Source organism: Leptonychotes weddellii, chromosome 6 (assembly GCF_054177405.1).
Source record: "Leptonychotes weddellii isolate Sample4059 chromosome 6, ASM5417740v2, whole genome shotgun sequence".
Classification (NCBI taxonomy): domain Eukaryota; kingdom Metazoa; phylum Chordata; class Mammalia; order Carnivora; family Phocidae; genus Leptonychotes; species Leptonychotes weddellii.
The window spans coordinates 66,168,544-66,185,328 of record NC_138374.1 but is presented as its reverse complement, the minus strand read 5'-3'; the positions used below and the strand labels follow the sequence as shown (position 1 = coordinate 66,185,328).

Sequence of the window (16,785 nt, the reverse complement as noted above, 5' to 3'; positions counted from 1 at the left end):
AGTTAATTCTGGAGCACCAAACCCATTGTGGGGCTGACTCCAGAATGGATTCAGCTGTGGGTCCACAGCTGTTCCTAGCTTTGGCCCCAAGAGGACCAACTAGTCCTGATGCTCTCGGGTGAGCAGGAGAATCTCGGCAAGAGTCTAGAGGGTCGGGATAATGGTTTACTCAGAGAGTGAGACCTCTGGGAGCCTGGGGCCATAAACTAAGATTAAAACAAAAGCCACAAAAAACTCTACCATCCTGAACCTTTGTCCCTTCAGACGCCAAGTCACCTCACTTGCCACAGTGATCACTGGTCATTTGCCTCGTGTTGAATAAGGAACCTCAACTGCTTTGCAAAATTTGACTAAATAAAACTCAGTTGGAGGAATGGTTTCTGTTTTTCACATCCCCAGCCATAGCTGGAGTTAAATCAGTTATTTTAATTTGGTAAAAAAAAGTTTCCTTCTGGGTCACAATGAGATAAAGTGAGTTTTGCTAAATACCATCTGAAGCAATGAAAGAAAATTACGTATACTTTTCATGTTAATTTGGGGGGATGTTTTGAACTTCTGTAGATGGGTTCTGTTTTCTTTTAAATCCCACTACCCCAGGTATGATGTGCCTTTGCTTCTTTGTTTTAGGCTTGGCTTTTATACTTCTCTCACCCTGAGAGAAGCTTCCAGAATCTACAATGAAAGCTCATTCTCAAAGAGCAATCTCCTTAGCTCTTTCCATGCCAAATATCAGAGCTGGAAATGCTGAGCAGTTTGTGTTTGGTGGCAAACTCAGCTATAACAAACTGTTCAGCTGCATATTTTGACATTATATACACGCCCCATGAAAGTTCTGTGGTTTAAATATTTGTTGGATTCTTGCTACTTTTGAAACATTTTTCTGGCTCAAGGTTTGGTGGAAAAAATTTGTTTGGTTTCCTTCGCTTGGCTTTCCTGCTTGTTTCTGCAATTGTTTGGGGGATGAATTTTTTCGATATTAGTCTTCCAACTTCATAGCACTCCCCTGTGTAATGACACAATTTGTGTGCAGAAATACTGTGTGTGTCGAGTGTGCCTTGGCTTGTCAGTGACCCTACTTAATGGCTTGGGCATACTGAACACAGCAAAAGGTCTTCTGAACATGGGCGATGATGCTCAGGTGCGAGCCCGTCTGTCCAGTGTTATTCAACAGACTTTCCTGGGAACTTACTGTGTGCGGAAAACTCTGCCGAGTCCCAAGGGAAGGAGCTGGGTATGAACGTCCTGTCCCTGGTAATCTAGGAAGAGAACCAATGTATGTGCAATCGATAGCTGATCAAGTTTAATTCTGCATCAAACCTGAACAGTCCAAGGTGACTTATTTACCTCTTCCTTCAGTTTTCTTAAAGATATAATTAACACCCTTGTTTAAAGCTCAGAGTTTGGTGGGTTTTAGCCTCTTCACTGAGTTGTGCAACTGTCACCTCTATCTGGTTGTAGAACATTTTTATCAGTCCAGAAAGAAACACTGTATCCGCTAGCAGTCATTCTCAGTTCCCCAGGCCCCTGCCCCTGTCCACAACTGATCTACTTCCTCTCACTGAGGGTTGTCCTCTTCTGAAATATTTCCATTTCATTCCATGGAATCATAAGATATGTGACCATCTGTGTCTGACTTCTTTCACTTAGCATGGTGTTTTCAAGGTCCATCCGCATTTTGGCACGTGTCAGTACTTCGTCCTTTTTTCTAGCTACATGTTCCATTGCGTGGTTATACCAAGCGATGGACATTCTGGCCATGATGAATAATGCTACTAAGAACATTTGTGTACAAGTTTTTGTGTGGACCTAGGTTTCCTGTTCTCTTGGGAATATACCTAGGAGTTGGAATTTCTGGGTCATATGGTAACCTTCAGTTTTCTTATTTGAATACAAGAATGACTTCATTTCTTTAGATCTTACATTTTCCTGATTAAACAGGAATATATGTAAGCTATAGATATTCACAAAACATAGAGGCATATATTATAGAAAATGAAAGTTTACTGTATTGCCCTGAGTTAACCCCTGTTAGCAGTTTTTGGGTATATCTCTTCTGGTATTTTCCCCAAGGTACACGCTAACATTTATTATTAATGTGTTTTTAAAACAAAAATAGTATTCTCTATATATTATTCGGTAATTTATGGAGAAAGCTTTTAAATTTCCATAGTAGGTTTCGCATCTTTCCCAGTTGTCTGAATGGAACAATCAACCACGAACACACCCCCGTCTATGCGAGCCAGTCCTGGGCCGTTGGCCATGTTTGTGTGCCGAGTGATACCAGCAGTGCTCATGTCTGTTGCAGCTTGGGCCGAATGAAGCTCCAGGACCCAGACTGACCGTCCTCACCCTCAGTGAGAGAACCATATTTGAGCCAGAGCTGCGTATGAAGATGTGTGATAGATCAGGCTGCCAAGTGGCCCAGATCCCCAAGGACCATCCATTTTGGCCCCCTGTCCCAGCGAAATTCCTAATTCTGTCCCTTATACACTCAAAAGTGATCAGTGATAGGACCACCTAGTTCTAGATCACCCATGACACTGTTCTTCTCCTGAGATTATTTTATTTGTCCCTGAATTTCCTCTATCACACAGTGGCTCGCGTTGGAGCTACTTCCGTGCTGTTATCGGTCAGCATGGGAGAGAAGCAGGACGTTGGAATTTCTAAGGCTCACAGACAGTCGTGGGTATTGTCCTCTTGAGAACAACTGCTTTGACTTAACCCAAAGCCCTTTACCCCAATGCTGTTCTGCCTCTTTGCTTTATAGGTACAGATCCTCCCAGGCATGTTATTCTTTTTGAAGAAGCTGGCTTCTTTTGTTTCTTGCTCAGGTTCCCCCCAGCGAGTTAATGGCAAGGTGAAAGGAACGATCTTTGTGGGGAACAGCCCCGTCCCCGTCGTCTTTGAGAACACCGACCTCCACTCTTATGTGGTGATGAACCACGGACGCTCCTACACAGCCATCAGCACCATTCCAGAGACCGTTGGCTATTCTCTGCTTCCTCTGGCCCCTGTCGGAGGCATCATTGGATGGATGTTTGCGGTGGAACAGGATGGGTTCAAGAATGGGTTCAGCATCACAGGTAATTCACCTCAGATACTACAATTAGTGGTGCCTGGGGAACCTGGGGGTGAATGGAAAGGGAACTCGACATCTGCAGGCAACTTACTGATGGGCATTTTGTGGCTCCCGAAAGATGTTGAGGTAAAATCATCACTAATATTTTTCATTAGTGTGTGCTCATTAAGGCTATCTAGAATTGCATTTTCTTTTTTTTTTTTTTTTAAAGATTTTATTTATTTATTTGAGACAGAATGAGAGAGAGAGAGAGAGCACATGAGAGGGGGGAGGGTCAGAGGGAGACGCAGGCTCCCTGCCGAGCAGGGAGCCCGATGCGGGACTCGATCCCGGGACTCCAGGATCATGACCTGAGCCGAAGGCAGTCGCTTAACCAACTGAGCCACCCAGGCGCCCTAGAATTGCATTTTCATCAGGGAGTGATTTCATGGTGGAGATTCAGAAGTCTCCAGCAGAGCAAATGGGGTCATCTCATACAGCCTCACCCCCTGAAGTGTGGGGCTGTCCCAGTTTCCCTCATTCTGTTTCTCATGCCTGCCTCCACATTCCCAACCAACCTGATTTGATATTTGACATTGCTTCAGTATCTGCTTGGAGAAAAGAATCCTGTCATTTCTAGCTGGAAAATCAAGCCTGATAAACACAATCCTCCCAAGTCTTAGAAAACCTGACTTTCCTTGGAGCTTCTTAGAGGCTGCGCCCTGTCAGGGACAGTTCAGTCTTTAGCGGACACGTGGGCAGATGGTCGGGGGAACGTTTCCATAGTGTGGCCGTGGCCCCTCCCACATTCTGCTGAGCCCAGCTCCCCTGTGCATGCTGGAGGCCCTTTCCAGGAACAGCCTGGGTGCAAGAGACTGTGTCCTTCCTCCCCGGGCACTCGCAGGACCTGGAGCTTGTTCTGGGTCACAGGAACCCATTGCTGCCTCTGACTAGATCTGCTTTCTCCCCACTGCCTTGCCTCGCTGAGTCTCAGCCACGGCTTTATTGCGGAAACACCATGAAGCAGGGTCTCTAGGCTTTGCAAGGGTAACCCTCCAAAAGTTCCAGAGCATAAATACATAGCCTCCTGAAATGTGGCCATTTTAAGAAAGGAGCGGATATATATTTGCAAAAGGGTGGCCTTCCCTGTAAGATATCAAATGTATGGCCTAATATTTTTTCCCTCTATCCCTCAGGCACATATATACATCCTGAGCATTACAACCGGGTTCATATTCTCGTGCAAATGTGCGCCTTCCTTTGCAGACACAGCTGCGCTTTGCAGTCAGACCCACAGACGCTACTTCTTCCCTGCGCAGCTTTTCATATTGGTGTTGCTTTGTCTGTGGGTTGATTTAAACTGGTGATATCTGATGTGACAACGTCAGGGTCAGCAGGACCGAGGGAGACTTGGCAAATTCCCTGCCCCAGCAAATCTCTGTTACTACAGTGGTCCTTAACGGCCCCAGGACCTGGATTAGCGCCTGGATATCTGCCTGGGACTCGGGTCCTTACTATAAAGCAGAAGTTGTCACACTTTCTGCCAAGGGGCAGATAGTAAATCTTTGCTTTGCCTCAGTATTCTAGTCTGTACGGTCTCTGTTGTAATTCCTCAACTCTGTTAAGTCATTGCAGAGCGAAAGCAACCGTAGATAATATGTAAATGAGTAAGTGTGGCTGTGTTCTAATGAAACTTTACTAATGGGCACTAAAATTTAAATTTCATATAATTGTCACATATTATATGTGCAGACCAAGGGGAGCTGCTGAGCCAACACCCATTGTGGGTGCTCCCCAGGTGGTTTCTGGGACCGGTGGTGCTTTGCCCTGAGCAACCCACCCATCCTGACCAGCACGCTAACCTGTTACAACAGTCGTCACCATCACTGACATTTGACAGAGCACTTTTTTAACATACTTTATCTCATCTAGTTTCCACAAAGTAGCCTGTATCCGTCTTTTATCATCGAGAAATGGAGGCTCGGGGGGTTAGGTAACGTGCTCAGTCAGTACCTAGCACAGCTGGGAGTCAAACTCTAGACCTTTGCTTTTTCCAGCACTATTCCTGAGCCAGCCCCATCTCAGAAGCTGGTGCGGGGCAGGGAAGCAGCTTCTCTCCTCTGCGCACGACTCAGCTGGGCCACGTGCATGTCCCGGCTCTGTGCTCAGCGTCACCAGCTCCGTTTCTCCCAACCAAACTAAAGCACCCATGGAGGAGGTGCGAGCCTCCTTCATAAGCAGCACCCCCAGCCTAGGGCTGACATGAGGGGGCTCCCCAGACGGCAGAATGACTGACCTTGCTTTCCAGGAGGCGAGTTCACCCGTCAGGCCGAGGTGACCTTCGTGGGGTCCCCGGGCAAGCTGACCATCAAGCAGCAGTTCAGCGGCATCGACGAGCACGGACACCTGACCATCGACACGGAGCTGGAGGGCCGCGTGCCCCATATCCCGTTTGGCTCCTCGGTGCACATCGAGCCCTACACGGAGCTCTACCACTACTCCCGTGGGGGTGAGCCGCCAGCGCCGCGTGGGGGGTGAGGGAGTAAGGGAGTCAGGGGTGAGGGGGAGGGGTGGAGCGGTGGGGTGGGAGGGTTGGGGGGACAGCCCCAGCTCCCCACTGACTCCAGACCGACCCACTGTTGGCCCGGGCCATCCCCTGGGCTTCCTAGCGGGAAATAGACTGGCACTAGCTTATTAAAATCACCTTTTCCCCTAATTACAGTCATAGTACACACTAATAGAAAATTAGTGTGAAGAAATTAAGCATAATGGTAGAACTGGGACATAATTAATATTAGGTTTAAATTATTTCCTTTCAGCCTTTCCCCCATTTATATATAAAATACCCCAGTAGAGGCGCCTGGCTGGTGGAGGGCGGGGAGCGTGGGACTCTTGATTTTGGGGTGTGGATTTGAGGATTCAAGCCCCACCTTGGGTGTAGAGATTACTTAAAAATAAAAATCTTAAAAAAAAAAAACCCAACATATATAAATATAATATTTCAACATAGATCTTATAAGTTCTAGGGTTGTAATGTACAGCGTGGCTATTACATCTATATGTAAATATATGTACATATGTATATATGTATATATCCGTATTTTAATTTACTATTTTAAATAATTTCAAACTTACACAAGAGTTGAAAGTAGCACAATTTCCATCTGCCATTTATTCACTTCCACCAATTGTTAACATTTTGCCATATTTATTTTATCATTCTCATATATATATATATCTTGCAAATAATACATTTTTTTGAAAGTAAATTGTAGTCATTGTGATCCTCCACCCCCTAAATAATTCACCCATTTTTCTTAAGAACAAGAACATTCTCTTATGTGGCCACAGTGCAACGTTCACAGTCAGGAAACTTCACATTGATGCAATATTATTATGTGCTCTACAGTCAGGTGTATAGTTTTTATTTAAATAAAGTTGCAGTTATACCCCATTATTATATCTTCATTTTCCAGTTAATTTCAAATCCTGAATATTTTATAGTTTCATTCAGTAGGCTTTGAAAACACTTTTTAATGAATCTGCACGATTGTCTTATATGGCTATTAATTTAAACCATTCTATTTTCTAAAGCTTAAGTTATTTCCAATTTTCCCATCCCATAATGAGTTGAAAGGACCATCTTCATCATAAATCTTGACCAAATTTCTGATTCTTTTCTAAGATTCAATTCCTAGAAGTAGAGTTGCTGAGCCAAACAATAGGAACTTTTTAAAGGCTCTCATTAAGTCGCCATCCGGAGAGGTCATACTAATTACCACGCTCTGTGGCTTGATTGGGCTCTTCCGGGGACCCCGAGGGTTGGTGGCCCGGAGGTGGAGTGAGCAGCAGGATCCCAGTCTGCCGTCGGCCTGCGACCAGCTGGCGTTTCTGGCAGCACAGCACGTGGGAGCTGGACAAGAGGCAGCTTACATTAATCTTTTATTTATCCTCTGGCTTTTGTTATGAACTACAGCAGAGCACACAAATATAAAGAGCCTTTTATTCTTTTTTATTTATTTATTTTTTAAATAGGACGTTGAGAGTTTCATCGTATGGGTGAAAAGCAAGCTCTCTCCTGAGCGGGAAGACTGTCTCTCTTCTCCTCTGTTGAGGTTTGCTCATGGCATTATAGTAATTTTTCAGAAATTGGCTACTGAAACCCATTTAGTGTCTCATTTTTTTTTTTTTTTTGTATCAGAGAACTGCTTCATCTAGGGTGATACATAGCCACCACTATTTATTGAATCTCAAGTGAGATAATCTATATAAAGCTGTTAGCTCTCTGCTAGTTACAGGGTCAGTGCTCTATAAATGGTAGTTTATCTTAGTAGTATTAGCCTGCGTGGGTCCAGAAATTTTACACACGTATGTCATTCTCACCCCAACCCATGCTGTAAAAGAAATGGCGGCTAAAAAAGTTGTAACCGGCCTGCGAACGCACACCTTGTGAGTGGTGGTGTCAGTTCAGGTGTATCTGCTTTCAAGCATGTGCCCTTTCCACTGGACCTTAATCTCTGGGTTGGTTCTGGGTGGCTTCAGAACTTACAAAGAGCACTTGATGAGAGAAAGCAGTAAATACTACTAATGCAAACAATACCATAATAGTGTGGGAAATCTAGGTAGCACAACGAGTCCCAACACAGAAATTAGCGGTCTTACGTAATCCGTTCCATCTGATCTCTCATCTGGGCTGGGAATACTGCCCATGGTTTTAAAGCCCTTGACTAAACCTCTTGCCTCGTTTGTTGCCCTGCCTTGTCTCCTTTCTTCCCCCCACACCACATCCCAGTGATCACCTCCTCCTCCATGCGGGAGTACACTGTGATGGAGCCTGAGCAAGATGGCGCTGCCCCTTCCAACATCTACACTTACCAGTGGCGCCAGACCATCACCTTCCAGGAATGCGCCCACGACACCTCCCAGCCGGCCCTGCCCAGCACCCAGCAGCTTTCAGTGGACAGCGTGTTTGTCCTGTACAACCAGGAGGAGAAGATCCTGCGCTATGCTCTAAGCAACTCCATCGGTCCCGTGAGGGGTAGGAATGGCAGCTCACATTGGGCATTGTGTGTCTGCCTGCACATCTGTGTCTCCTCTGGCATGTGTTGTTTTTCTTTTTTGTGTGTGTGTGTGGTTTTTTTTTTTTAAAGATTTTATTTATTTATTTGAGAGAGAGAGAATGAGAGACAGAGAGCATGAGAAGGAGGAAGGTCAGAGGGAGAAGCAGACCCCCCGCCGAGCAGGGAGCCCGATGCGGGACTCGATCCCGGGACTCCAGGATCATGACCTGAGCCGAAGGCAGTCGCTTAACCAACTGAGCCACCCAGGCGCCCCTGGCATGTGTTGTTTTTCATCTTTTACTCTCAGTAAGAAGAAGAGGATGCTAGAGTATGTCCTGACAGAGATAAATAATGTTGCCATCTATGATTCTTAAAACTTACACATCTCTGTGTGGGGTGGAGTGAAGAATGCTAACCCATTGAGGTACCTTCCAGAGCAGACCATCCGAAGGCTATGGCTGGCTTTGGCAGCGCATTTCGAACACTCATGCTCAGCCTTGGGAATGCTCAGCTCAGGGTCTGAGGAGATCTAAATAAAGTCTGATGAAGGTCAGGTACGGAGCCTACAGCACCCCCCGTCCTGTGGTAGCACATTGCTGGCGCTGAGGTCTGGTCTGTGGGTGCTTCTGGCTGCATGCAAGGTGCTGGTGTTTGGAGAGCTAGCATGCCGTCCCGGTGTCAGACTCCACATCACCCGAATCTTCTAGCCCCATGGGCTCTGTATATTTGGGGTCTGGCATTAGGGTCTAGAGTTCTCTTTTCCAGTTCTTTTTAGTGCTCCCTGCATACCCAGGTCACCTCTCCAGCTCACCACATTTGTCCTTGCTTTGCTCCATAAAGCAGAAGGAGGGCAGGTGTCTTTCTTCCTCCTTTGACAACACTGGCTCTAGGCATCAGGGGTGATACATTTTTTTTTTCTTAAAAGGCTCGGCAGTAAACATTCTAGGCTTTTCCAGCTCTACGGTGTCTGAAGATCTCAGTTCTGCCATTGTGGCACAAAAGCAGCCGTAGACTATATGCAAGTGAATGGATGTGGCTGGTTTCCAATAAAACTTTATTTACAAGAACAGGCATGGATCTGGAGGGACGTGGTTTGCTGATCCTGCCCCAGGGTGGCACAGGAGTCGGCTGGTTTCTTGTTCCGGGGCCCTCTGCCGTTCTCTGGGTCATCAGCTGGACCTTACTTTCTGTGGAAGGAGGAAACCTGCAGGCGTTCCTGAATTACTCACTTGGCCTCCTTGTCTCTCCTTCACAGACGGCTCCCCGGATGCCCTGCAGAATCCTTGCTACATCGGCACTCACGGCTGTGATACCAACGCGGCCTGTCGCCCTGGTCCCGGGGTTCAGTTCACCTGCGAGTGCTCCATCGGCTTCCGAGGGGATGGAAGGACCTGCTCTGGTACAGCCATCCCTTCTGACTTGTGGGGGCTGGGGAAGAGGCTAGGAGGAGGTGTCTGGAGTCTGCAAACCAGAGGGCCGGGTGAAGCGAGGTTGCAGGGGTGAGGGAAGCACTGGGGGACGTGCCGAGCCCCACACCTGGGGTTCCTACAGTCATCTTGTAGAACTGAAACTCTGTCCCCGTTAAACAACAGCTCCCCATTCCCTTGTCCCTCCAGCCCCTGGCCACCACCATTCTACTTTCTGTCTATGAATGTGACCCCTCTATGTACCTCATCGAGTGGCATTACACAGTTCTTGTCCTTCCGTGACTGGCTTATTTCACTGAGCATAATGTCCTCAAGGCTCATCCACGTGGTAGCCTGGGTCAGAACTAACTTCCTTCTTAAGGCGGGAATCACATTCCATTGTGTGCGCACACTACCATTTTTTTTAATTCACTTGTCTGTCTGTGGATCCTTGGGTTGCTTCGATTTTTTTGGCTAGTGTGAATAATGCTGCTATGAACATGGGTGTACAAATACCTATGTGAACCCCTGCTTTCAAGTCTTTGGGGGCATATACTCAGAAGTGGAATTGCTGGGTCATAGCGTGATTCCATGTGTGATTTTTTGAAGACACTCCACAGTGTTCCCCACGGCAGCTGTACCGTTCCCACCAACAGCACACAAGGGTTGCCCTTGGCCCACGTCCTTGCCGACCCTGTTATTGTGGCTTATTTATATATTTATATTGAGAGTGGCCATTCCACTGGGTGGCAGGTTCATTCCCGTTTCTGTAGCTGAGAAACACTGCGGCTCATCAAAGTGAGCCAGTGACACTGGAACATTGGAACTTGAGTCTGTCTAACACATGCGTGTTTTGCTGCCTTCCCACTGAACTTATCTGATTACAATTTATTTATTTATTTTAAAGAATTTATTTGAGAGAGAGCGAGCATGAGAGAGAGAAAGAGAGGGGGAGGGGCAGAGGGAGAAGCAGACTCCCCGCTGAGCAGGGAGCCCGACGCGGGACTCCATCCTGGGACCCTGGGATCACGACCCGAGCCGAAGGCAGATGCTTAACCAACTGAGCTACCCAGGCGCCCCTAATTATAATTTAATTTTGAATACTGAGCCATGACAGCCGGTATTTCTGCATTTGTGACTAAGTGTCAGTCCACTACCAAGGGCCAGTTAGTTGATGCCTGACTCAGTGAAGAGTCCATCCACAGAGGCAACGAGTGCAGGAATGTCAAGCCTTCAACCAGAGCCGCCTAAATCTGCAACAGAGGGCTCGCTAGCAGATGTAGGAGATGCTAGAAGGAAGTTCCCCCAGTGAAAGAGTGGCATGCACATGTATGTTTGCCAGAAAGGTGAGCAGTCCCCTTGAATGACTGGGGTCTGAGAATCTGGTGAGCCTTGAAACTGGAGGACAGTGCCTTAGGTCTGGCATCCAGCCCTCTGATTAGTGGCAGATTTCATGTGCTGATTTAACATAGAGGTTGGCAGATCCTACTGTCAGTATGTTGCTGTATTTGTCTCAGAGTGAGGTGCTCACTGGGGCATCTGAAATAGTGGGGAGCAGGAACTTGCACTTACAGGAGCAGACTGTATAACCATTTAGCCAGCCTGCTGATGGCTTTGTACAGGTGGTGGAATTCAATCCGATGCTCACCTTCATTGTAACATGCAACTGGGAGGGGGACAGAGTTCCTACTTGCCTCTAATCATCAGAGTTTTCCAGAATTTCCCCAAATAGCCCAACAGTCTTGAATGGCTGACCTGGCTCAGGCCAGTTTGAAACAGCATGGTAGTGTGTGTGTGTGTGTGTGTGTGTGTGTGTGTGAGAGAGAGAGAGAGAGAGAGAGCAGAGCCAGGAAGATGGTGACGGACACCATGCAGGGATGGGGCTCCCTCACTTCTCTGCTGGAAGCATATACCTCCTTAGTTTCTATGTGGCCCTGCTTCAACTTCATAAGCCAACCCAATGTGGGTAAAGCATGGAGATGCCCCAACCCGCTGCTGCTGAACCATGAGCTCTGGCTAATTCTTCCACTCTTCGTACCTGAGCAGATTGTAGCAGGAGCGCTTGCTTCACTTCCCAAGGCACAACCAGCCATACCTTACATAATCTGTTGCTATCATAGAAAACCCTCTGGTGCTCTCAGGGAGATAGGTGCTCATGTGTGAACTTGCCTTTGTTCTCTGGTTAGTCTCCGTTCTGGCAGATTAGCACCATGGAATGTGAGGATATTCCCAGTCAGGCTACTTTTTGTTCGGGGTCACTAGAACATGCCTCGGAGTGTTAATGCATTGAGGCGTTAGGCTGTTGATAGGAAATTGCATTAAGCAAATCATGCTGTGTGTTATTTTGACCTGGAAAGTGACTTCGAAGAGAATGAGAATGAGCCTTTGTAATTCAGTTTGTGTAACATTGATGTAATGATAGATGACATCCCCAACAAGCCTGGTGTTGGCTAGACGCTGCACGGTGACCCTCCAAGATAGTTTGGAGAAGGTTTCCAGACGAATTGCAGAGTTCTGCTGCCTGGCAGAATGACTCCCATACATTCCTCAGTTGGGAGTCTATAGAGATCATTTTGGATAACCTCTCTTCGAGTAATTTTGAGTACACACAAGGCCCTTAACAGATCAATCATGAGACTCCTCTCCTCAAAGAGCCTGGCCTTGAGAAAGGGGCAAATTCAGATTTGTTGAAAATACGTGAAAAGTAGCCACTCTGAAAAAAAAAAGGAAGGAGTAATTACACAAATAATCTAGGACTTTCCTGTTGGGCTAGATAATGATCTACGTGCAAGGAAATCTTGTCCCAGAGATGAGAACAATAAATTTGAAGCAGATTTTGTGATATTTTATGAGGGGCAGTTAGCACCAATTCACTGTGTCCACTAAAGGAAGGATTAGTCCTAGCCTCAATTTACAGAAGGATTTAAAGTAGACATTAGGAAGAATTTCACTATAAGGACTGTGAGCTTTTAGTGGGGAAACTCCTAGAGTCTTGCTCTACAGAAAAGATGTCACCCTGCTTGGGTCTATATATATAGAGAGAGAGAGAGAGACCGTCATGGAGGTCTAGATCTTCATGCGCCAGGGGACCATGCCCTCCCTCATCCCATGGGCCCCCAGGTCCCCCTAGGTAGGGCGTGAGGGATTGATCACCCTCCCAATCACTGAAGTAGCTTTTTTGAAACACACAGCTTCCCTGTCCAAGGGACTGGAACTTGGAACCCTTCCCCGGGTGATTTCGCTCTGTCCCTTTGATCGAAAACTATTGCTCTGGGCTCTTGTGCTTTGGCAATGGAGTCCGAGCTGTGGAGCCCTGCAGTCTGAACAGGCTGGGAGTGTCCTCTGAGAGTTAGGGCACAGAGACCTTGGAAGCCGGGCTGATTTTTTTCTTCTGTGTTGTCAGAGCAGCTGCTGGGGGCTGGAGCTGTGGAGTCCATGCTCGCTGGATATATCCCCATAGCCGCACTCCAGCTCCAGCTCGTGGAAGAGGCCGCTTTGGGAGGGGCTTTGTTCTCTAACCTTCCAGCTGTGCCCGGAGCGGTCCTCTTGTGTGAGACCTCATATCTTAAACGTTGCAAAGGATCGTGCATTGCAATATATTTTTAAAAAGCTGAATACCATTTGGTTTGGGTTTTTGCATGGGTAGAGGTCAAGCTCTGGGGCTGATGTGGCAAAAATGCCTCTGTCGTGCAATGTGGTCCAATAGGCCAGCAGGGTATTTGTCTCACCAGTGAAGAGATGGGCTAGGCTGGCCTTTGGAGGTGGACGCATGAGGCTTTGTTTTCCAAGTGTGAAAGATTAACATGAAGGCATTGGAGGAGGGTGAGAAGAGGAGGGGACTTGTATGATCTCAGCCATCATGAAGTGACGTCCCCATGTCTCAGGGTTCTAGAAATGCCCCAAGTAACTGCATACACTCTGAGGATGAGGCTGGCGTGGGAAAGACCTTGTGTGATTGTGTTTATTTCAGTCCATCAGTGGACAGGTAATCAGGGCAATGATGAGTTCACTCGGTTTCTTGTCTGGGCCAACCAGCATTGCTGTGGTGTTAGCTACAGATTGGATCCCGATGCCTAGTGGCCATCTGAGGGCCATGTCCCTAGAATCGGCCAAATCCAACCTCTTGGCTGGTTGTATAGATGAACCCCTAAAAATTATAATAATAGCTATGTTTCTTGAGCATACTAGGAGCTCCTCTGGCTTACATCCAATTTCTGTAATCCTCAGAAGAACCCCTCGAGATTACTAATATTGTGCTTCATTTACCAATGGGGAAACTGAGGCTGAGTAGTTAGTAACTTACCCAAGACCACTCAAGCTGGTAACTAAAGGAGGCAGGATTTGAACCTAGCTATGTCCAGCTCCAAAGCATATGGTTTTTTGTCTTGCATTATCCCATGATTGTCATGAGAGGGCATCACCCTACTAGTTCATTTACAAGCTTCCTTTTAGTGCATTAAGCTCTAGACAACATTCAGAAATTCACAATTAGGCTTTAAATTGTTCAACTTTGTACCTGTAAGTGGAGAAAGGTAGTATTTTTAAGTAGCACATTTAAATACGCTCTGTAGTTTTGGGAGGCGTATTCACAGTCTAGACACTTGTCTGCACAGCTTTCTGATGTGTACTTGCCATTCTGATGTGAGCAAACCCCAGGGTCAGCAATTAACTCCAGGAGAGGCAGGGGAAGCACACGTTTACGTAGGAGGAGGGCCTTGGGATCACTTTCGAAAGTTATGCACAGGAAAAAAAAACTCTTACTGGGGCGCCTGGGTGGCTCAGTCAGTTAAGCGTCCAATTCTCTGTTTCAGCTCAGCTCATGATCTCAGGGTCATGAGATGGAGCCTTGCGTCCAGCGCAGAGTCTGCTTGAGATTCTCTCCCTCTGCTCTCCCCCTCAATAAATAAATAAATGAATAAACAAACAAATAAATAAATAGAAAAAAATCATATTAATGTTACTTTTGGAATATAGAAAAGTTTTATTTATTTTAAATTTTTAAATTTTTTAAATTAACATATAATGTATTATTTGTTTCAGGGGTACAGGTCTGTGATTCATCAGTCTTACACAATTCACAGCGCTCACCATAGCACATACCCTCCCCAATGTCCATCACCCAGCCACTCCATCCCTCCCACCCCCTTCCCCTCCAGCAGCCCTCAGTTTGTTTCCTGAGATTAAGAGTCTCTTCCGTTTACAGGCCAAAATGCTTTCTATCTTATTATATTTACTGATATTTGAAGTTTTTTTTAAAGTCTGCATTTTTTAAAAAAATTCATTGTAGATATCGATGAATGTTCAGAACAGCCCTCGGTGTGTGGGAGCCACGCAATCTGCAGTAATCACCCTGGAACCTTCCGTTGCGAGTGTGTGGAGGGCTATCAGTTTTCAGAGGAGGGAAAGTGTGTGGGTAAGTTATGTGTAACTTTTAAAACGCTTGTTCATATGGTGTGCGTTTGCATCTGTGCGGATGAAGGTGATGCCCCAGATAATTATCCTGGTTGGGATGGCAGGGGCCGGCTTTTATTCGGAGAAGCAGTTTACAAAGATGAATCAGACTTCATTCCTTCCCTCCACCCACCTGGAGGGTCATACGTCTAAGGAATAAGCAACGTTATTGTAAGCCACAAGTCATAGCAGAACTTCTTAGCCTTGTCAAAGGAGGGAGTTGAAGCTCTTCATTGGGCTAATAATGCTTTAGGTTGGTGGTGCTCGGGGGGGGGCTGGTGCTGGTAGGCCAACCACAAAGAGCCAGATTGTTTAGATTTTTTCCACTTTTTTTCTACTGCAGCACTTTGACCTATGGGTTCTAAGAATTTTAAGTTCAGAGATTCTTGCAGATTTCCGGGTCTGGAGGGCAGCATGCTGAATGGGCCATCCGAGCTCAGCATTTCTTCCCAATTTTAAAACAGATTCTTCTTGTATGGCGTCAGTGAACCACCTCCTTGCCCCTTCCTTGCTGCTCACTGAAGCCTAGCGTGCATTGTTTGCTCTGTCTCGAAGCTCAGATGAGGCTGCCGAGGTCCCAGGGTGAGGTGATGGCTTGAGGGCGGAAAGGAACAGGCAGTTCTCATATTTTGAATGTGACCCAAACAGCTGTGGATTTAGAGAAGCCAGTCCCCTTTGCACAGAGTGCAGATTTCAGCTCTGCTAAGGTTACTTCTTTTTCTTTCTCAATAGAGAACAACCATTTCTGTGTATCTGGCCTGACTTCCTTCCCTGCTTTTTTGAGATGGAGGTGATTCGAACGTTTATTTTTCATGACAGCACCATTTACATTACATCCGGACTCAGACCTGGGGGGTGGGGGGGTGCAGTTCTGGGGTAGATGGCTGTGAGGCGTGACGTCCTGGGTTTCTGTGGCCAACCATCCCTGACGTGCACACTCACTGGGGGACAGGTGGGGTTGCAAATGTCTACTCCGAGGCATTGGATTTTGATGAAGACACTTCACGTGTCTGGACCTCAGTGCCTCAGACTGGATCATGGGTTTACTGTGCGCCCCCGGAGCCCTTGGAGATCCCTCAGGAGCTGCCAGTGAGGATCCATGGGAGCCTGGGCAGATTTGTCCTCCACCCCGACCTCCAGCCATTCATTTCTCTATACATCACATTCTGAGTGAGATTGTGTTTGAACGGTGGATCCCACTGCTCAGAAACAAATGTGAAAACCACCTGAAGATCCGCCACTGGATCACCCCTATTACTCTGCTCCTTTGAGACTCACCACATGGAGAGGTGGCTCACGGGGTAAAACCAAGTCTGCTTGAACGCATTCAAACAAATCACTGTGGCTCATCACCGGATCACCTAATGGGCAGTTTCACCTCTGCCGAAATTCCTCGTTACAGCTGTATGCTGCGCAGGAACCTCGGTTGGAAAGGTTTTTCTCCAGGTCACAGCAGGGAAGGGAGGGAAGAGAATTGGGACAGTTGAGGAGGCCGGTGCTGTGAAGGCTGGGGCTCGTGCAGTGGATGTGGGCTGGCCAGACATAAGGATCTTTCCGTGAGGATCGGTATCCCGTGTGGGAGGGGCTGCCCTGTGGACTTCCCTGTTTGGCATTTCCTGTAAACCCGCAACCTTTCTCTTTTCCACCGCGTGCCAACTTTTACAGTTAATTAGAATGTGCAAAGTATGTTCACACAAAGGAAACAGCCCATAGATCACCTTTATGTGGAGACACAGACAACCCCCCTCTGCATGGCCACAGCCCTATGATACGTGGCTCTGGGTGTAGAATGTGGGGAAATTTGAGGTTG

At 46.9% G+C, this 16,785-nt stretch overlaps 1 protein-coding gene across 2 annotated transcripts in view; it reads left to right on the top strand.

Moving 5' to 3' along the window:
* The window catches only part of NID1 (nidogen 1), a 78,837-nt gene that overhangs the window by 33,739 nt on the left and 28,313 nt on the right, over positions 1-16,785 (top strand). For both annotated transcript variants that reach the window (XM_031016756.2, XM_006746081.3), the window contains exons 6-10: positions 2,832-3,083; positions 5,367-5,567; positions 7,851-8,096; positions 9,374-9,517; positions 14,812-14,937. In XM_031016756.2, the coding sequence (XP_030872616.1) occupies positions 2,832-3,083; positions 5,367-5,567; positions 7,851-8,096; positions 9,374-9,517; positions 14,812-14,937 (969 nt within the window). The remainder of the gene's footprint in view (positions 1-2,831; positions 3,084-5,366; positions 5,568-7,850; positions 8,097-9,373; positions 9,518-14,811; positions 14,938-16,785) is intronic.